Source organism: Phodopus roborovskii, unplaced genomic scaffold, assembly GCF_943737965.1.
Source record: "Phodopus roborovskii unplaced genomic scaffold, PHOROB, whole genome shotgun sequence".
NCBI classification, from domain to species: Eukaryota; Metazoa; Chordata; class Mammalia; order Rodentia; family Cricetidae; genus Phodopus; species Phodopus roborovskii.
The window spans coordinates 14,905,893-14,927,521 of NW_026126416.1; the positions used below are offsets into that span (position 1 = coordinate 14,905,893).

General features: G+C 39.4%; 1 protein-coding gene across 1 annotated transcript in view; it reads right to left on the reverse strand.

Annotated features, from left to right (window-relative positions):
- Positions 1-699: 699 nt before the first annotated feature.
- Sptlc3 (serine palmitoyltransferase long chain base subunit 3) overlaps positions 700-21,629 on the reverse strand; it is a 101,589-nt gene continuing 80,659 nt past the window's right edge. The window contains exons 10-12 of the mRNA XM_051183149.1: positions 9,801-9,936; positions 4,626-4,755; positions 700-831 (exon numbers count right to left, since the gene is read on the reverse strand). Of these exons, the coding sequence (XP_051039106.1) occupies positions 700-831; positions 4,626-4,755; positions 9,801-9,936 (398 nt within the window). The remainder of the gene's footprint in view (positions 832-4,625; positions 4,756-9,800; positions 9,937-21,629) is intronic.

Below are 21,629 nucleotides of genomic sequence, written 5' to 3' on the forward strand. Positions count from 1 at the left end.
CTTCCTCTTTAGAAAACAAGACCCATGAACTTCCCAGTCCTCAAAACTTAACAGCAAAATTGCAGGAGAGCACCAAGAGGAAAAAGAAGGTTCACTTCAAAGATGGGTCTGGTCACTACTGGCCAGTTTTGTATTATCGCCCAAGCATTAACTGTGTCTTTTAATACCTGTCCTTGAATAAAGTCGAGATGTGGCAAACAGTAGAAGCAACACTGCTTTCTGTATTTCCTGAACCTTCCCACAATACATACGAACTGTTCCTAGTGCGGTTATTGGTTGAATAAGAGCCTTAGCTCCTCTCTGCCAGTCTCTCTCATGTGTGTAGATGGCATACTTGAACACACAGTAAGTACCCAGTTAAACATCAAAACCCTTTCATTAGTTGGAGCCCTTGAAAAGGTCTGACTCTAAAGCTGGAGAGTAGCAGCTAGAACACAGGCTCCTTGCCATTAAAAAATATTCTAAGCAAAGTATTCATTTGTGTAGTTCCAGCAAAGGAGAGGGAAAATGTAAATCTAGAATTATAGATTTTCAATTTTTTAGCAGTAGGTTGTAGACATTAAGCAAATGACTGCTTCCCTCACTCAATTAGGCTGGTTTGGAAAGCAAAACTGTCCCTAGGAAGAGGTAACATACAGTTGTGATACAAAGGGGGAAGGAAGTCTGGCAGCCTTTATGTTCCATTCAGAGCTGGGAAATTTATGCTTCAGGTTCAAAGCTTGCTTCATTGTCAAAACTCTTCTCATGGCAGAGTGCAGGGCGTCCTGACTTCTTGCATGGGAAATATTTCACATTCAGTAAATCTCCAAGTTTATCAACGACTTCCAAAACCTGCAATGAGATGCCCTTCCGTAAGTTATCTTTCAACTCCTAAGTGGCCTGCTGTGCAGAGCCTAGGCTAACAACAAGCTTCCCAAAGTTCCATAGTAACGTTTTGCCAGCAAAGGTCCGTGTCATTAGGTTTGCTTTTATAAGTCCTAGAAGAACTTTAATCAGTTTGTCTCTGTGGTATCTGTATGTGTACAGGTGTATATGTCGGTGTGTATACATGTATGTGATGGTCAGAGGAAGCATTAGCTATCATTCCTCAGGAGTCATTCCTTTTGTTTATTGAGACAGAGCCTATTGTTAGCCTGGAGATTGCTGACAAATGAGTCTCAGAAATTCTTTTATTCTCCAGCCCCCCCCCCCAGGGTTGGTATTACAAGCACATGTTACTACTGTAAGCTTTTTTATTTTAAAAGTGGGTTCTGGGAACTGAACTCAGTCCCCCATACTTGTGTGTGAGTACTTTACCAATGGACCTAATCTCCCTAAGTATCCTAGAAAAATTTTGGATAGTAATTCTTTTTATTTAATGCTTTAACTCAACATTGTGAATGCTCTATTTTAGGGTTGTGAGGAAAGAAACTTAGACATTTGACCCATCTAAACCTTATTTATTTTAAGACTTGCATGTAACCTTATAGAAGAAAATAATAGGGTTGTAAAATACATTGGAGATTATACCTTCGTAACAGAGTAAACCAACAAAATAGAACATTTGGGGAGCTAATAGCTGCATTTTTCAACACTCTCAAAACTTACTCCTAATACTCATTTTTTAAAATACCCTTTTCTATAGTCCATGGAATAACACAACTCAGACTTACAAATGATCAAGATCATACATATTTTAGTTTTATATTAAAGTCCTTTCTGAAGTATGGAAAAGTATTGCAGACCCATGGGCACTCTGGGACAGGGGTTAAAAAGGGGGGGGGTTCTTTCTGCATTGGGTTTACATTGTGATTTTAAGGAAGCAGACACAAATTCTGCCTTGGGTAGTAGCAAGAAGCCAGTGGCTGACTGTGTGTTTATCATATTTATCTAGGGAGTAAAATGACTAAGGGAAGCTAGAGTTGTCACAAAGGAGCCAAAAAAGGAAGATGCTACACTAGCCTGAGTCTCTTCTGTTCCGAACCTGCTCTCTGAATACTGACCCCTCCCCATATCCCTTTTTTAGGTGGTTTACATATGTGTGTGTGTGTGTGTGTGTTCATGTGTATGCACACACATTCAAGGCATACACACATGTGCATGGAGATCAGATATAGGCTAGGCCAATGCTTTCTGTTTTATTCTCCACTCTAATTTTTGAGGCAGTGTCTCTGAATCTGAAATTCACTGATTCAACAAGCCCTAGGGCTGTGCCAATCTCTGCTTCCCCAGTGCTAGGATTGTAGGCATGCATGTACCACTCCCAGCTTTTTACACTGGCGCCTTGAATTCACACTCAGGTCCTCATGCTTGTAGATGGCAAACAATTTACCAATGTCACCATCTCCTCAACCCTCTAACTGCTTTAGCCTAATATTGTTTATATTCTATGAGTGTCCATGTCCAGTTGCTACCTAGTTCCCTGACTAGTTCAGGTTCAAGTTTCACTTTATGTTATATTAAATAACTGCTCACACATTTATATAGAAATGGGTGTGTGATCTGAGAGACAACTGTCAAGTTGATATATCCTAGCATGTCAGATATTTCATAGCAATGAAGACTTTGTAAAAGGGAGCCCAGGGTCTGATTACTATGGAGTTGACTATACTTGTGGTCTTAATGGTGTTTGGACCATGACAAACAAACAAACAAATCATCTTTGCTATCCATCACTGTTCATATCTTATTTTCAGTTTCTGTAAGCTTTCCTCATTAATGTCTTCTCACTTTCTTATGTAAACAGGCATAACCCCTTTCTCCACCCTTTTTCCTTTTTCTGGTCCCTCTCTCTATCATCTCTTCTGTGTTTCCCCTCTGTTTCTCTCCCTCCCCTTTCCTCCCCCTTTCTGTATTTATATCTGTCTTTCCTTCTTTGCACTCCATCCTCTCTCTCTCTCTGTCTCTGTTTCTCTCTGTCTCTCTCTGTGTCTGCCTCTGCCTCTGTCTGTGTCTTGTCTTCTCTCCTCTGCCCCCTGTCTCTCTCTCCTTGCTTCTCTTGTCTCTTCCTCTCTCCCCTCCTCCCTTGTCTCCTCTCCTACCAACTCCGTTTCTCTCTCTTTCTGTCTCTCTTTTCTCTCTCTCTCTTCCATAAAATTGCTCACTCAGAGGAACACTGAGCTCCCAGTAATTGCTAATTTAGTAGTTTCTTCTCATCTCTTACCCTATTTGAACGCTTTTGTATTTGGATAACTTTTCTGTCCTTTTTTTTTCTGGAAATTGGTGTTTAGTGTACTTAGCAGGATAGCATTCCACATCTTTCTTGGGACTTTTAGCTCTACCTCAATTCCCACCTGTAATTCCATGTCTTAGGATGTGCTCCACTTGAATTAATTCCCTATCCTTGACTTTATCATCGCCCTGTTCCATAAACTACTGGGCCTGCAATATTTTCTGAGCTCTAGAATCAATTTTCAGTTTCATCTATGGCCCATGGGCACAGACTCTTAATGTATATTATTGCATTCACCTTATTCCTCCACTTTCATTAAAGATGATCAGATCCTTGCTTTCTGCCTTCTCTAATTTATGCTTCACCTTCATCCTTCTGTTCAATAAGGCTAGAGATCTAGAGAATTACCTTTGGTCTTTTCAGGCATCCCCTCTATCTAGTCATTTGTCAAATCCTGACAATTCATGCATACATAGTGTGTGTTCATAGACTCATTTTTGTTGTTGTCTCCACTGTCATTGGAATGCTTGTCAATTTTATTTTGCTTCAGATGACTTTGTTTCATCTCCCTTTTCTCCAGGTTTTTCTTCTCTAGCCTACTTGTCACACTTATTTTGCAGTGACTGATCACATTGCTTCATTGGTCAGGATGACTAAATGATACTCCATAATTGCTATTTAAGAAGAGCCATCTGAAAAGTCATTTTCTTTGTGACTATTCATCACTATAATAATGCACCCTCACTTTTATGCTCCCACAGTGTTCCTTATCTTCTTCTCATAATTAATTTATTCTGTCTGGAATTATCATTAGTTTTTTTTATTCATTTGGTTTGTTAATATTATCTAACATTTTGTTCCAGGTTTTGTATATAATAAATACACAACAGTATTTATAAAAATTCATTGATATAATGGGATAGTTGACTTCAGACTGACTGAGATAACTTAGTTTTCAGATATTACTCACATAATATTTAAAATCACAACAAAATATATCTTTGAAATTAATTCTTCCTGACTCAAGTATAATTGTTACTGTACAGAAAGAGTCTTCATTATTTTTACTATAAATATTGTTTCATTTATCTCATATTTTATTAAAAAGGTTTTTGTACTTGCTAAAAATATCAGACAGTAATGCGTAAGGTGTGTATAAGGTCAGCTTTTACTTTTCAGAGCTGACAAATAGAACATTTGGCTCTTCAATCTTTTCTATGAAATCAAAAGACTGACTTTAATCAAATATTCAGGAAATGTATTTTCTTTTCTATTTATTAATTTGGGCATGGTGTTGAATATTGTTAACATAACATAGTGATTTATTGTTTTAAAAATGTAGCAGTGAGTTTCATTTGAATTAGTTCTCTTTTCCTAAGCCACCCTAGAGAATCCCAAGATGGTTTGGATAAAAGTACTTGCTGAGAATTCAGGGTACAAGAAGCAGTGATTCTGCTGGTAGATGGATACTCACTTCATCTAACATCTCCCGAGTATGTGCTGATGAAAGACAGAACCGTGCCCGACCTTCTGCCAGTGAAGTTGCTGGAAATCCAACAACCACCACCCCGATTTTTTTCTTAAGCAAATACCTTGCAAAAGCACTTAGGGAAAGAAAAAAAAGTTAACAGAGAGCAATTACCATCATCCTGTTGAAAAGAAGAGTATGGTTAGTTGGCTTGTTCCTTTAAAAATGATGTTAAGGAAAGGATGATGAAATTTCTCCCACACAACAGACCAAGAAATGGAAAATTACATGCGTCCCTCATAGCTTAGTGTGTGCTCTAATGGAACCTGACACGCTGGCTGGTTAGATAGTTGTCAGTATGGAGCCTTTGATATCTAGCAAAAAATGCTGATGTCTGTGATGCTGATCAAACAAGTCTGCACTGATAGGAACTCCTCCATATGCATAGTCTCTGGACTATAAACCAAACAGCTGGTAAGATACAATGACATGAGAAATAATATTTATTAAATATAAACATATATGTTTAAAACAATGAATGGCAGCATTAACTGTAGACATTTCAACAAGGGATACTTAGCAACTATAATTTGAAGAGCAGGATTTGCCGTCTTGTAGAATTCAATCTCCAGGAGTGAAGATTACATGATACATAAAATGAGACATATGTAATGGCAAGGGTCTCCTCACTTTTTTTTTTTTTACATCATTTATGAGTGAACACCCACAGGTGTACACAAGAGGAACAACCTCTTGTCTGGCCTTGAGGGGATCCACATAAGAGGCAAGCAACAGGTAAGGTACCCTCATGGGCATCTGCAACCTATATGATGCCAGTCATAGGACTGACAACAAAGCTCTTTGAGGCAGGGAAACCTTTTTAAGTTTTTCCTTCCCCTTATCCTTCAGCTTTTTGTTTATTCCAAAGTTAAGCTCAGTAATGATCCCAGAATGTTAAACTTAAAGCCTATCAATCACCTTTTCTAAGAGCCAAAGTCAGATTAGAAAGGCAAATGAGTTCTTTTTCTCTTTGGGCTCTGTTGCTCTCTTCAGGAAATACTAATTGCTGAGTGAATCTGCCCGCAGGGAAGTCAAGGCATTGGGTCTGTTCTTAGCATTAAGAAATTGCTGGGATATCTGGAAGATGACAGCAGCATAGAAACCTTCTAGTCATAATTCAGGGAAAAAAATGCCTGAACCAGACTGTTCACCCATTCACCCATCTTACTATTCAGCTGTCTGCCTTTCGGTTGCCTCATGCAGGATGCATGCGATCAAATAAAGCAGGGGAGACTGCAAAATCTACTGAACATGCAACCCTTCTGGCCCCCTGGCTAGGACAAGGCAAGATTCCCCCTTTGATTTCTACTGAGAAGGTTACAAGAAGGCAAAACTTTCTAGCTGAGAAAGTTTGAAAACAGAGGCTGTCCTTTCTGCCTTCTTGATCACCCTATGGAAGGCTGCCCACGGCACGGCACAGGATGAGAGCGCAGAATTGTCTGAGAAAAAAGTCTAGCTTTTATTGCTAGACTACAAACCACCTGACACATGATCTCAGGCCAGTTTTCAGGGTTCCCAGAAGACCATTTCACTGTTGGTATGTTACCCTTTGTACCAAAGGAAGTGAGTTTTGCCAAAGAATGTTGAACAAAATATATGACTGTTGGTTCATTAGGATAATCTGGGGCCTCCCTGGAATATTTCAAAATTTAAAACTTAGACTACTGCAGTGAGTATAAATGATTATATTTTATATAATGAGCCTCTGGGTATGTAACCCCCAAAGCATATTAGAGCTTCCCCAGGCTAGAATTAAGTATAAGAAGCAATGATAATAATGATGATAAGCATTAACACTCCACTGGATGCAGCATTATGGCATCTTATGTACCAAAATCCCCTAAGTGCATGACAAGGACAGTGTAGGGGAAGTATATACCTTGTACCACTGGATAATGCAACATATTCTTTATAGATGCACTTTAATTTTTAGACCTGTGTATTTATTTTTTGTGTGTATATGAACCGGCATGTGTGCCATGACACATGTGTGGAGGTCAGAGGCCATATTTTTGGAGTCAATTTTTTTTTCTTACAACATGTGGATTCCAGGGATCAAACTCAGATTGTCAGGCTTGGCTGCAAGTACCTTTACCTGCCAAGCTATCTTGTCAGCCTTATTTGCACATTTTTATGGATGAAATTAGATTGTGCTGAATGCCACAGACGAATGTACTATTGTATTATTTTCAAGCCTATACCTAGCTTGAGATTTTTAAATCTAGTATAGGTAGAGATAGGCATAACTCTCAATTTTTTAAGGATATCAAAGATCTAAATTTTTTAAAATACATACATACACACGCACACACACACACACACACACACACACACACACACACACACCATGCATGTGGAGGCAGAGGTGGGTTTTGGCTGTCTTTATTTTATTATTATTATTATTGACAATTTCATAGTAAGTACTGTATGTACATTATTTCCACTCTGCACTCTCTCCTCCAACTTTTCCCAAATCCTGTCCACTCCCTTTCAACTTCATTACTTCTTGTTTGTAATTATTAGTTTGAAGGAGTCTCTCACTGGATCTGGAGCTCATCAATTTGGCTATGCTGACTGGCCAGGCAGCCCCAAGGATCTGCTTGTCTGTATCCCCAGAGTTCTGATTACAGATGTACACCTCCTGCTTTAGGATGGGTGCTGGGAGGCATTTTGCCCACTGTGCTGTGTCCTCTCAGTCCCTAACATCTAAAGTTTAAAATGTGAAAATGAAAACAAATGCTTTTACACTGGCTGATATAATTCACTGCCTATTTCAAACGCATCTACATACATGGCCTTTCAATGAAAGAAATATCATAGAAGGAAACAAAGCCAAATAAGCAGGCAAATCCTTTAGATGACTGTCATCACAAATAGATGCTATTACCTTTCTTATGTCACCAGCTCTGGGTTTCCTTAGACAACCTAAATAGGCATTTTTCTGTTATAGTGGCTGAATTTTTTTTTTTTAAATTGTCAAAGACAATTCAAAACCCATACTCCATGTAACTTTAATGAGATGTAGACTAAAGCTTGGAAGATTGGGCTGCAAGTTTCAGAGCTTTGGTCCATGGACAGCAGAAAATGGCCTTGAAATTTTAGCTTACTGAGTACAGTCTGGGCAAATCTAAGAAGGTAATCTGACCTTTGTTAGTGTCATAAACCCATTTATAAACTGGGGGCAAGCACCTCATCTATGGTGAGTGTTCAAAAAGGTCAAAACACCTTATTTAGAATATAACCAACTTCTGCAATGTTAGTTCTTCTGAAGAACAGTATTAAGATGCAGGGACCAGGATCTAGGGCCCAATATTGTATGATTACTGCAGAGTAGCAGGTTATTTAGTGCTTTCCTAGAAGTTCTGTTTTCATTAACTATGATGATTATTTTGGGGAGCCATGTAACCATGGCAACTTAATTTTGTGTTCAGTTGAAACTACTACTAGCTAGTATATCATAAGAGAGTGGTTATAACTAGCAATGACAGAATGCTCACACTATATCCAGAGCTATATTGAGCACTATACATGCAAATGAAGTCATTAAACTGTCAAATGCTGACTAACCCTTATATGAAAAGCATCATTCCAGATGGTGCAGATACATTTTCTTTCCTTTTTTAAAAAGCAGTGACTGGAGATTGGGCCCAGGATTTTGTGTCTGTCAGGCAAGCATTTCGTCACAGAATTAGAGCCCTAGCCCTTTATTTATTTAATCTCAGGAAGTGGGCCCTATTTTATATTATTTCATATAGGATGAAACTAGTCTTCAGAAAGTTGGCTTATTTGTGCAAAATTACCCAAGAAAGAAAATGACCCAAAACTGTGATTCTGAACCTTTTACTACAACATTAAGAATAACGGTTACATGAACTATATTGTATTAGTAAATTTAAAATGCATTTAAAATTCAGGCATATTAGTATACTGAGTATATATAAGCTCAAAGAAAGTTTTTGAATATTTTAACTGTGAAGAAATTATAAGTGTTGGTGGAAGTAGACATTTCCCTTGATTTAAATACTATGTATATGTATAATAAATATATACATGTGTGTGTATATAAAAACACTATATGATACCTATTAACTTGTATAATTTTTGTATCTTATGGATCAGTATAATAACAAATGTAATCAAAAACATGCTATTTTTACTATGAATGAACTCCTCACTGGATTAGTCATTATTCTAACTTGTTGAGATTCTAATTCTGGTCTCCATCTTTCTGCACACTCTACTGCTCTCACTCTAGTGTTGTGTATTGTGAATCTCAACAAGCTTATATTGAGTACCTTCTTTTGAGCTAATGATAAAGGTAGATTAAGTCTGAAATCTTAGAGAACATTCTATTTACCTAGTCATTTTTGATTAAGTGCATTTTTTCTTTTATGTCCTCACAAATTAAAAGGTTTAGATTAGTGGCTTTGTAGATCTCCATTGTCATTCTCCCCCTGCCATTACACTGAGCAAGATGGTGTTCCATTCTTTTTCCTTGGACACTCAGTACATTGTTTCTTTGATCTACATTTGTGAACAAAAGGGCCGACTGATATTGATACCTACTAAATAACTCACTCATATGTATGTTTCAATTGATTGATATTTTGCTATGGCAAATGACACAAAGATGTGTAGAAGAATCTGCCTATCTGCCTTTTGAGAATTTCTAACTCCCTTCTACTCTGGACATGCTCTCAACTCCCTTTAATGCTATGTTTTGTATTACAAATTATCTATATGTCCAGATGGGTGGTGGGTCAAACCAAAAGATCCAATGCTGGGTTATATGTTCGAGGGATAGTCTTGGGTCAGAAGAAGGCTCAAGACCATCTTTCTTACAGTTGAGATAAGTATTTTGCCTCAATTTCCAGAGATTTAAAATAATATAGATAATTAGACCTCAGTGTCTCATTCTTTTTCTGAAAGTTATATGGAAAAAAATCCTAAAGATGCTGGCAGGTGGCTTCTGAGAAGCTGTGTGTCTGAGGTCAGGATTCAAGCACTCCTCCAAGCTCATAATCTCATTCATGCACAGAAAAACTTCATGGTGTCAAGTGTACCATCTCAGTCATAACACACTGACCATTGGCATGATTCTGAGGGTTGGTGGATACTCACGATAGTTTAGCAGGCATGTACAGGAGCACAGGGATAATGGGAGAATAGTCATCACCATAGATGATGAATCCCATTTCTACCAGTCGCTTTCGGAAGTATTTTATATTTTTTGTAAGTTGCTGTATTCTCTGTCGACCTGAAAGGAGACAGGCATGACATCCTTCAGTCCCCAAAAGGAAGAGGGAAGTAAAAGTCAGGTGGATCTGGCAAACATTTCTTTCGGTAGGCTTGCATAGCAGCCAGGAAGGATTGGAAACAGGATGGCCAGACACAAGTACTGTGTCATGTTTGGGAGACAAAATGGGAAAAGGGCATGCTTAGTGATGCAAGCAAGCTGCGGAACCAGTGAGAGCAGGTACCTCTTGTGTCTATATTGTATGCCAAGTGTTTAAGTCACTAACTCAGGAGAATTGATTGTAAGAAGAAAGGTACACACACACACACACACACACACACACACACACACACACACACACAGTCGTTGGAAACATACTTTGCCCAAATTGAACCATCCCATTAAATTCCTAGACTAAGTCTCTAATCAAAGGGCAATTGACATAACCTCAATTTAAAGAAGTAGCATGCCATGGAACAAGGATGGGGCCAGCTGAGGACAGGGTAGTTTCATTTGGTAGCAGTAGAGGGAGGAAGGAAAAGAAACTTCTGCTTTTCTCAGGCAGAAAGGAAAGACAACATTTGTTTAAAACAGGCCAGGCAAAGCATGTGTGTCCATGTCAAAGATACTGATGCTTTAGTTCTGTTCAAAGACTATCCTCTGTCCAAAGCATGTGCCTCAGTCCTCTGATGACATTCATAAGATGACAAAGGGAACTAAAGAGAAGAAAAGGTTCTGAAGAAATCTGCTTATACCAGTCCTTACTTTTAGTGGGTATAGGTGAACAAGCAAGCCAGAATTATCAGGCGTTTGCTCAATGAGAATGAATAGGATTCAAAATTCTACATGTCCTAAATGTTACCTTAATGTTAGCATTTGGCAGAGGGTTGCCATTCAGCCACTGTAGTTGTGGCTGACTCTAGCTGACTACCATTCTGATTGGTCAGGTGCTCATTTAAATTTGACCTAGGCTGTGCACTAGAAGTTAACTAACATTTTGAATATTACTTGTAGGTGTTTGTAACTCTCCAGAGGACAAAAGTGAAAACGTCAGGAAACATGTTAGTTGGTCATCTTGGTCCTTGAAAAATAGTTGTGCTTTGTTCAGCATTTTTCCTTTGTGGATAATGATGTTTGAGTGAACTTGGTACATTTCACTTTTACTGCAGTGACTGGGCCAACTGAAATAGTCTATCCTTCTGATTGTTGGTTCAGTGATGGAATAGAATTTGGCAACATCTATCTTAGTCTCAGATACACTGAAGAAGTGAAAGAATAAGAAGCTAGATCTTTGTCAACACATTATAGAAACATGCCAAGAATGTTATTGACTTGGATAAAATTCAAGGCACAAGATAGTGTCTTAAGTGGAACCCTTGCATCTAGCCATGGCTAAGCTGGAACATCATTTAAACCTTTTGTTGTGTGAACCAATAAATGATCTCTTCTGCCAGCTATGAGCAAATATTTCCTGAGTGACAGATGACCACTACTTTGTTCAAGTGAATGAAAGGATATAACAGTCTTAATAAATAATACGAATAGAGTGTGGGTGACATTGCTCAGTGATTATAGGTGTAAGTCTGAAGACCTCAGCTCAAAGGAGGCAGGAAAGAAATAAGTCCTGAGCATTTTCCTCTTATCTATAAATGCTCAAACACACACACACACACACACACACATACACACACACACACACACTCAGAGAGAGAGAAACAGAGAGATCATGAGAGATACACACAGGGAGACACAGTGAGAGAATTAAATAAATAAATATTAAAAGGACAGCAGCAGCAGCAATGATCATAGTTCGTATATATGTAATGCCATCACATTATAAGCACAACCCATTTAGTAACTTATTTCTTACTACTTTATGATGGCTGTATCAAGGTAGGAACTATAATCTTATGTAATACATGAGGGAAAGCAAGTACTTACTGAAATTTATATAGTTTGTAGCTATGCAAGCTAGAATTTAACTCAGGAAAATTAGGGTTTAGAATTTGGTCTGTTAATTTCTATTCTATAGTGTTCTTCTAGATAATGGATAGAAGGTAGCTATATTTTCTAATCTTTAATAGAATTCTAATCTCTACAATTACAATTGATCATAATTATGGCCATTTTTTATGGTGCAGTAAGTGGAAAGGTTGAAGACCTCATGCTGTAAGGGGTTGGATAGATATTGAGGATGAGAGTCCAAACCCTGGTAAAAGGAAGAACATGTGGAGCCCCTTCACTTTGGCTGTGAGGCCTGAAGATATGTACCCAAGAGTAAAATGAACCAGCAGCCTGTCCTCCTGAAGTCATTTGTTTATCTAGTCTTCTGGTATGTTGAGTGGTAGGATCAGTCATTTTCCAAATATGTCAAATCTTCTTTCACAAATTGTCTTTGCTTATTAGTTCTAATAAGGAACTTAGCATTCATTGCCTAATCGTGTCCACTGTACATGCAGAGGGATGAAGATTTGAGTAGAACCAATAAGTGAGATATATATTAAATGTATCCTTTGTCCATGCTGGGTTTTTTCTTCCTTTTTTGAGACAGCATTTCTTTGTGCAACAGCCCCGTCTGTCCTGAAACTTACTCTAAGGACCAGGCTGGCCTTGAACTCACAGAGATCTGCCTGCCTCTGCCTCCCTAGAGCTGGAACTAAAGATGTGCACCACCACAGCCTGGCTTCATGCTTCTTTTCTGTGATTGCTCCTTATCTAACCCCAGTTCTCAAGTAAGATACTTTCTCAAATTTTGTAGTTCCTGGTAAGTAGATTATGATAGAGGAAACATCTCTTGGCATTTTAGTTCCCTAATCCTGGACAAAGATAGTGGCCTTGACCTACGGAAGTTCATTTAGATTGGATATTGGCAAGGGAGTCATGATGTAGTCTGTTACAGGAACTTTTACAAAGAGATGATAACTGCTATTTAAGCCGACAAGATCTTCTGGCTAGTAGAGTTCATATATGAAAAACTTAAAACTAACAGTTGATAGAAAAGAAAGTAGAAGAAAGGGGAGAAAAATGTTAGCAGAGTGTATGAGATAGAGTAAACCACTGGTTAAGAGAAGTGAGGGCAAGCTATGAAGACTAGAGAAAGTTCATTAGTAGCAATGAGAGTAGAAGATGCAAAAACAGAAAAGGGTTATGGTCAGTGGGAAGGCAGGTGTGAAATTAAGCAACTATATATATATATATACATATATACATATATAATACATAATATATAATATATAATATAATATTATATAATATAGATAGATATATTACAAATATAGAAACACCCATAACTCTAATGAATACCATAAAGGAAATGTTATATGGTGTTATGACAGTTCATACTAAGGAGGCTAGAGCAAGTATATGATAGCCTGGCTCCGACGATAATCAGGCTGGGATCTAAAGTGTGAGTAAGTTATTAGATAGAAAACCATCAGAGAAGAGCAGCCACTTAGAGAAAACAATGCAATGGTGTAATGATGGGGAGCATAGCAGGGTGGTAGTGGACTAAGTGAGTTTTGATTGAGTGTCAGCCAGAGCAAGGGGAGATTGCCCTAAGTAGGAGGGATGAATGTACAGAGATTGAAGAATCCAACACCTAAATTGTGATGAGGGTAACCTAAAAGGAGTGTGTGTGTGTGGGGGGGGGGTGGGGAGACATAGAGACAGCATCAGAACAGAGACAGAAACAGAGAACACATGCAAGAGATGCAAAATTATTATATTTCTGGGATTTTTCAACATGCCATTAATAACAACCTTTACTCTGAGATTCTTGAAAGGCCATTGCATTGAAGAAAATAGGGAGTTACAAGAAAGATTTACTTTCATGTATACATCTTTCATCCCACACTCACTCATCCTTCAAAAACTGAAATGAACAACAATAGTAAAACAATTTCTCTACTCTTCAATTCTAGATTTATCAATGAAAATATTCAGGGTTATCTGTATAAATTGTACTGTGTAGACACAGCCTCTTAGGTCATTTAAAAAAAAGAGTTGTTTTATAATAATATCTCTTGGAAACTTGTATCTATACATGGAATAGCCTATTTGAAGTAGAGTTGTAGAAATTATGAAGGATGATATTCACCTGAAAAATTTACCTATATGTTGAAACTTCATGTTTAGGGAGATAAGAGCATAGAGTGGGGAGAAGGGTCAAGGGACTAGAAGAGGGCATTGGTAATATGTGTTATGAAGGTGATTGAAAAGAAATCATGGATACACATCCCAGCCACCCAAATGTATTCCATATGTCCTGTCCCCTTGTGTGCTCAGCTCTTTTGTTGATTGTTAGCTGCACGATGAACAGATGACTTCATCAGGCTGGGCCTGATGATTCCTAAATATTCCCCTCAAAGACTAGGAGGATTTCCTGGTCTGGAAGTGCACAAATGACTTAAATTGCTTTTCCCAGTGGCATTATCTTTGCACTTACCTATAATGACTCATCTATCATTGGGCAGCCCGGCTACTTAATTGGCCCCGTCTGTCTTCTCTTCCTTGATTAACTCAAGTAACTAGATCATAAGCTAGTGCCACCACTTCCCTACTTCTAGAACATTTGAAAACGTAAGAAAACAGATCAGAATTTTGGTTCTGAGATCACGTGATTTGCAAGAACTGCACTGCATGCTTCATTCTTGGCCTGTTTTAACTACCTTTTAAGCAGTTATTAGCACAATGTGGCTGAGAAGCCATCATGGCACACTTTGTAGTCACCATGTTTTCTCATATAGGTCAACTATAAATGCCTTTGAGGTCTTTGGTGTTGGCCAAGACACAGCTCCTTTCAATTACTCTATTCTTCATTCTTTAAAGTTGGAAACATTTGCATTCTCCTGAAGGGCCTGGGGGCAAAGGGGAATTTGTACATATAAAACGCTGCTCATCTAGACAGGATGTGGGTGATTGTACTAATTATGGCATGTTCTGAGATCTATGCTTGAAGAGAGCTTGGTAAAAGCAGAAGAAATATTTGGCAGGGTCCTTGAGCACAGGAATGGTTGCTGTTGAGACAGCACCCAGGCATTCTATGTACTGCAGCCAGATTCTGTTGGAATGGCATAAAGTCGCTAATTAAAGAGGTTCATACCCTTCTGCCACATAGTCCACAGAAGACAGAGAAGGTCCCAGCCAGGTAAAGAAATGAGTGAGATGATTCTAACACAGACTTCTGGGCTGAGTGTTGCAGAGGGAAAGGAACAGGCCTTGGAGTTAAGTGGAATACCATCAAGCTAGACCTGGACAATTTTAGTCCTTAAGAAGACCCTCACTGTTTTCTGCAAGATAAAGATATGCTGATCTCAGGAAGATGGGGAGAAATGACACCGTAAAGCAGGAGACTCCATCAATACTGCTACTGGCATCCAGGACATACTTGAGAGTTAATCCCTGTCTTCCACAGTTTTCAATAGCTTCAATGTCACCTTGGCTGAAGAATCACATGCCCAGGCTGCATTCAAGACCCACTGAATCACAGACTCTGTGGATGGGACTGGGCATGAATTTTGATTTTTTGTAAGGAGGCTTGGATAGCTCAGAAACTGGCATTATCACAGTTACTCACCCATGAAGCTATGCAGGCTTGTGGTAGGTGCCTGACTGTTCCTGACTGAGCTATATTCTCTAGTTGGATTTGAAAATAAAATGGAGGCTAGACAACTGCTTCTTTTCTGATATTATATCCAGGTAGTTACTGAATGCCCAATTCCTTTTATGGTGATAACCTGCTTTCCTGGCAGTTTCCTTGCTCTGAGGTGCTCACTCAAGTTGAGATCAGTTCTGTCACCCGGAGTGTAGACAGGGTTAGGGATGAGCCCATGCCTGCAAACTAGCTATGTGCTGCCATACCCTTCTTTCAGATTTCCAGCCGTGCCTGCTTGAGAGATGAGCTAGGTTAACAGAGGCCACGGATACTTTAACCTTCCCTCCAATGCTGTTAAAACAAAAACAGCTGGGGCAGAGGAAGAAAAACAAATAAAACACAAAGCCACTTACTACAAAGCTTTGCAGTCCCCTAATAAAAACAACAGTCTGTGGTGTTTCCAGAAATATGTTTAGGACAACTCAGTCCCCCAGAGGACCAGAAGGAGTTACGGATCGTGCAAACTGCCAAAGTGACCTGTCTCAAGGAGGAAAAGTTCTTCCCCACCAAACCACTGGTATGCACAGGGCTGGGTGGGCAGGCATTTCCCTTTCTGAAATGGAGAAAAAAAAGAGACAGTTTGATGGTTTCCTGGGCCAACATAGTGCCACTCTGAGCTTCTAACAGGGTAACATACATATATCCAGATGCCAACGAGTGATTTATTTTATCACTTCTCATGCTTAAAAATGGGCATGCAGGAATGCACACTGCTTATCCCCGATTAAATTATGTAGCACACCACTACTATCATAATACAGATTGGGCAATCTTACATTCCAGCTTGGGTAGTGTTACTTGAAAAATGAGGTCCTTGTCTCCATAGATGGAAAGTATCTTTCTGTAAAACATTTCTCACCATTTAAGCCGTTGGTATTTCAGAAAAATTAGCCCATGGAAAATCAAATTGACATTAGAGAATGCCTACAGTAGTGTAAGCTTCTTCCCTTTCTGAGTCCCTGGCATTCCCCTGCCTGCTTCCTTGGCATGACCCAGACTAGGGGGTGTTGAGCAGACCTGGCAGTGAAGTTTCCATGTGGCGCAGGAACCCAGTGTCTGTTATTTTTAAGTACTGGACACCAGACAGGACATTTTGTTTCCAACACACTCAGGGGCAGAGAGATCTCAGTGAAGATCAAGAGGCTATGAGTGGTGAGAATCTTAAGAACCGCATTAGCAGTGACAGGCTTCCCAGTGGGGTGGAGACAGCAGCGTTTGGAGTGGTTTGCTTAGAGAAGCACACATCTTTTTATAAGGCAGTGGAGCTCTCCCTTTTGATGTCAGGATTCCAAGGTTACGGCATGTTTTATAGCTACATACACATGTGCCAGGGGCTCTTTAGTCAGCTCAGTCATGGCCCTGGGGAATGTACACAGAGGGGCAGGCTGGACATCAGGCTAGGCAGCTATCTGCAGGGCCTGATCACAAGGGCTCTGAGGAGCTGCTACTACAAAGCTACCCAAATACTCTTAAGGATTTAGCTCACCAAGCAGGATGAGAAAGGTCATCTCCTACCCATTAACGAGGAGCCAGAGAGTGATGTTTTGGAATCCTTTACAGATGTGGAAACTGAGGCTTGAGGATTATGGAAGCATTGCCAGCATAACACAGGAAACTGGCTCTGCTTGTAAGGTTACCAAAGCCTGCCGTTTGAAGAGTTAGCTCATTGGTGATGAGTGAGTTGTACTATTCGAGGATATATACACTTTACACACAGAAGACTCTTCCTACATACAGAAGCTGGGTCAGCTGTGGAGATGTAATTCTGGAGCTCTTTGAAAATAAACGATCCAATAAAAGGGGCAGATAGAAAATAATATTCAGAGGGTAATACATGCCATTAGACATGTGTCCACATCACTATGGCTCTATCTCATAAATATTATTAATTGAATAGATTTATATGCATTTAAATGGAGAGTAGTATCTTAGCAAGTCACTCTTAGAATTTTATATGTTATAGGAAGGATGGACTTCCCTGAGTCCTTATGAATGAGTGATTTTTAAACAAAGGGGCACACCAAAGGTTTCTGGAATTTTTAAAAATTGAGGGTAATAGAAAGGAAAGTAAGGCAAATTTCCTTTTAAGGCAGAATCAATTTCAGTCCTTTCTCTCTCTGTATGTATACACACACACGCGCACACACACACACACACACACACAGACAGACACATAGACAAATTAAACTCATGCTGAGTAATTGAGTTACTAGGATCCCATGAAAGAGCACCTAACAACACCAGGAAGCCCTATGGGGATAGCCAGCTGCTATCTAAGTTTAAAATCTATGGTTTTCAGTTATTGCTCAAAAGTGGGCACTGATGGAGCTCAATCCTGATGCTTCCCCCATATGACACCAGAACCAGGATCAAGTACTAGAGGGCACCGAACTCAATTTCTGAGGTTCAAATCAAATCCATCACCACAGGTTTGTATTTCCTTACTCGGAAACATAGGTTCTTCACCTATAAAAGTGGGAATAATAACGACAATGATGTACATTTCTTTCTAGTATGAGAAATATTTATCACTTAGTGGAGTGACAGGCACACAGAAATTCAGTATTGTAAAATTAAACAAAAATATATGTTTTATGCAACAGGCTCTAGTTTTTATTTCTTTTAGGGGAAAAAAATCCCCTGGTTCAAAAATAGTAAAAACCATTTGTTTGAGCTATAACCGGGCTGCTTGACACTTGAAGTCTTCTTGTGTGTGTGTGTGTGTGTGTGTGTGTATGTGTGTGTGTGTATGTGTGTGTGTATGTGTGTGTGTACATATATAACAAATATATGCATGTATGTATGTATATCTGAAAGCTCTGGAGATATGAACAAGCAGTGACATCCCAATTCAGTGAACCATTGAACTAAGATTTTCTAGAAGAAACAGATTTAAGGACAGAGACAGCTTGGCTAGAAAGGGTACTCCTCTACTGTCTTTGAGGATGAGGGGACTGTTAGGTTAGGAATGAATGACCTCTACTTGTTGAGAATGACTTTGGCAGGCAGCCAGCAAGAGTGTGAGGACCTCAGTTCAACAGCCCCAAACTAAATTCTGTCATATGCACCCTAGCACAGGAGTTGATGGAAGGGTAGATGGTGGCATCTTACTTCAGCTTCCTGGGGAACCAGAGAGAACATCCTCTGCCCAGATTCTCCCCAAGGAAACTGATAATAAACGGGCATTGTTTTAAAGTGCCACTTAAGGCAATTTGTTATGCAGAAACAGAAAGCTAATACATTCTTGTAGCTCAAACACACACATGCTGGGCTTCGTTAGGCATGAATCCACCTGCTTAATCCTCCCCAGCTGTGGCTGGTGAGGTAGCTGGTTTTCTCAACAAAATTCTCCAAACCAGAGTGAGGCTGAGTGAGTTTTACTGCACAGTTGAAAACGAGCCCATGATGAAAGGAACAAAGGCTGGTGTGGGATAGCAGCTCCTTTTCACTCTAGAAGATGAGACAGAATTATATTCTTTCCTTCTCTTGTTGTACCGAACCAGTGTGGAGTACCATGTGTGTTAGTTAAATCACAGTTCCCCTGTCTCTGAGTCTTTACATTGAGAGCCTAAGAGGCAGAGGACACTTCAGCAGGGTTGCTGGATGGCTGAAAGGCCACACAATGCTGTCCTCTGTATCATTTAAAAAACAAACAGTTCCCTTTATGCTCTTGCTAGGGAAACCTTGTAAGGAGTCACACATAAGCGCTGATTTCATTAGACTGACATAAAATTCTATCATTAGCTAACTCCTAAAATGAAACAAACGAAGAGGCACAAGGCCCTGGAAAAGTTTGCTAGGCGTTTCTGTGTAATCAGGCAAACATCCCCTTCCTATCCAAGAGTTCAGTGTGCTGGCTAATTTTGTGTTCATTGGACAGACTCAAGTTGCCTTGTGTGTATATGAGCAGCTATAAGGCAGGGAGGCAAAAGCCTGCCACCTTGATTGCTGACCCTGACCTTAGGTCTGCTCACACAAAAAGACCAGGTAGAACTTCTCTACCCACCAGCACAGGTGATTAATCATGGACGGAGGCAGGCCCTCAGTTAAAAGCCAGTGGAGCGTAGCACCTGACATCTGGTTTGTATTAGCTATTGCTGAAATGCCAGTGGCCTGAAACCATTTAGAAAACGCAGCTCTCCGTGCCCTCTGTTTCCTTCTAGGCTTCTTTCTCTGTCCCCAGCTGGTAACCAAGTGGCAAATATATTTAGGAAACAGCAGCTAATTCCTCCTTCAACAATGCCAAGGGCCTCCAATGCCAGGACCCTCATACAGTGCATTTTCAACGGATTCTATCAATGCTCTTATATTCATCAAGGGATTTCAGAAGGACAGAACAAACATGTTGCTGAATTTGACTGGAAAAAAAAAAATCTGGTAAGAGGCCAGTTTCCTATTTACTTAATTCTTTGCTGCACAAGACAATGAGAAATGGAGAGGACCTTTTTAAACTGTATTTAACGATGGGCAGGTTATCGCTTGGATCACAGTCCTCTTTTGCTTTTGCTTCTCACTGTCGCTTCCTAACAGAAGGGCAGAGTTCTGAGTGAAGAATACATTTCTAGAATAACACACACTAGGTAAGTTTGGTGACAACAAGAATACTCCTGCTTCGCAGGCAGCAGGAAGCTAGCACTGAAGAAAACTGACATCTGATGAAAGAAGCTTGTACTGTATCTCATGACAAAAACCAATAGTAAGGGACTATATTCCTCTTGAGAGCGAATGGCTGTCACCCAGTGTACTCCTTTCTTTCTCTGTCTCAACGCCCTAAATCGTTGCACTTAGACACTCTTGTTTTTAAACCTATCAAACTCAAGTGTAAAAATATGTGTGTCCTGTTCCAGAGACCAGAGCAAAGGTTGTAGGTCACAGCTGGAAGGGGCTGGTGCCACTTTCTCCAAGTCCACACTGGGTTAGGAGCAGGGTCAGTGCCTCACCTGCCAGTCTCATGATAAACTTTCACAAATGATCAAAACGAATGAAATAAGCCAGACAAAAGGACTCCGAAATGAGTTAGGGCAAATACATTCTAAGTATCATTCACCCATTTTTTTCTCTTTTCTTTCTTTCCTCTGTAAAAGGTACATTTGAAAAAAAGTTACAAAAATAATGAAGTTACTTTGGCATTTTACTTAAAATTTCTCTCAGTAATTCAACAAAGCCCAGAAATTTAAGCTTTAGAAACTTTACAAAAGTCTCAGAATGAACTATTTGGCAGGAACTTGTCCACTTAACAGTAACAGTAGTAACAAATGGTTCTTAGAGCTTTTCATACGTGAACTGATTAGGGTGACAAGGATTAGGGTGTTTGCATATGAACTCAATCTTGGACTGGACTCTCCAGTTCCCTTTTCCTGGCCTCAGGATTCAGACATCGCCTGTGTTTGGTCACTCAGTTAGCCAAGGCTCGGCTAAGAACACAATATGAACACAGGAGACTCCAACCATATTCAGATATTAGCTTCCTTTCAGTGTCTGGTCTCAAAAGAATTCAAGGACAGCTAAGTGGGAGTGGGGGGCTGACTAAAAATAAATAAATAAATAACTAAATAACTAACTAAATAAATCCATCTAAGTTCAGATAATTAGCCCAAGTGGTCATATTCTTAAATTACAACTTATTTTCTGATAACAGTACCATTTTTTCTGCTTGATTATAACCCTTAAATTTTTTTTTTCAAAAAAAAAAAAAAGAAAGAAACCACCCCCTTTGCTCTGTTTCTGCTTAAAAAATTCTAGAGCTTGTCTAATTTCATGTCAGTTTTAATTTTTGTTTTTGGTGAAGCATGTTCTTCAGGGGCCATTTTCTGCTACCATAAAGAATATGGTGGTGGGGAGTTTGGCACATTTGGCAGTGGTATCTCTATGCACTGTGAGGGAACGCAGTTCTATAAAAAAAAAAAAAAAAAGAAAAAAGAAAAAAAAAGAAAAGAAAGAAGGGAAGTGGTTGTAGCCAAGCAGGCTAGTAGCCTTGAGAGCCTATGTAAAGAGACCTGTTCTAGTCATTGGGCACTGTTTTCCTTTTGTTCTTAGCTGCTCTTATTATATTGCAGTTTAT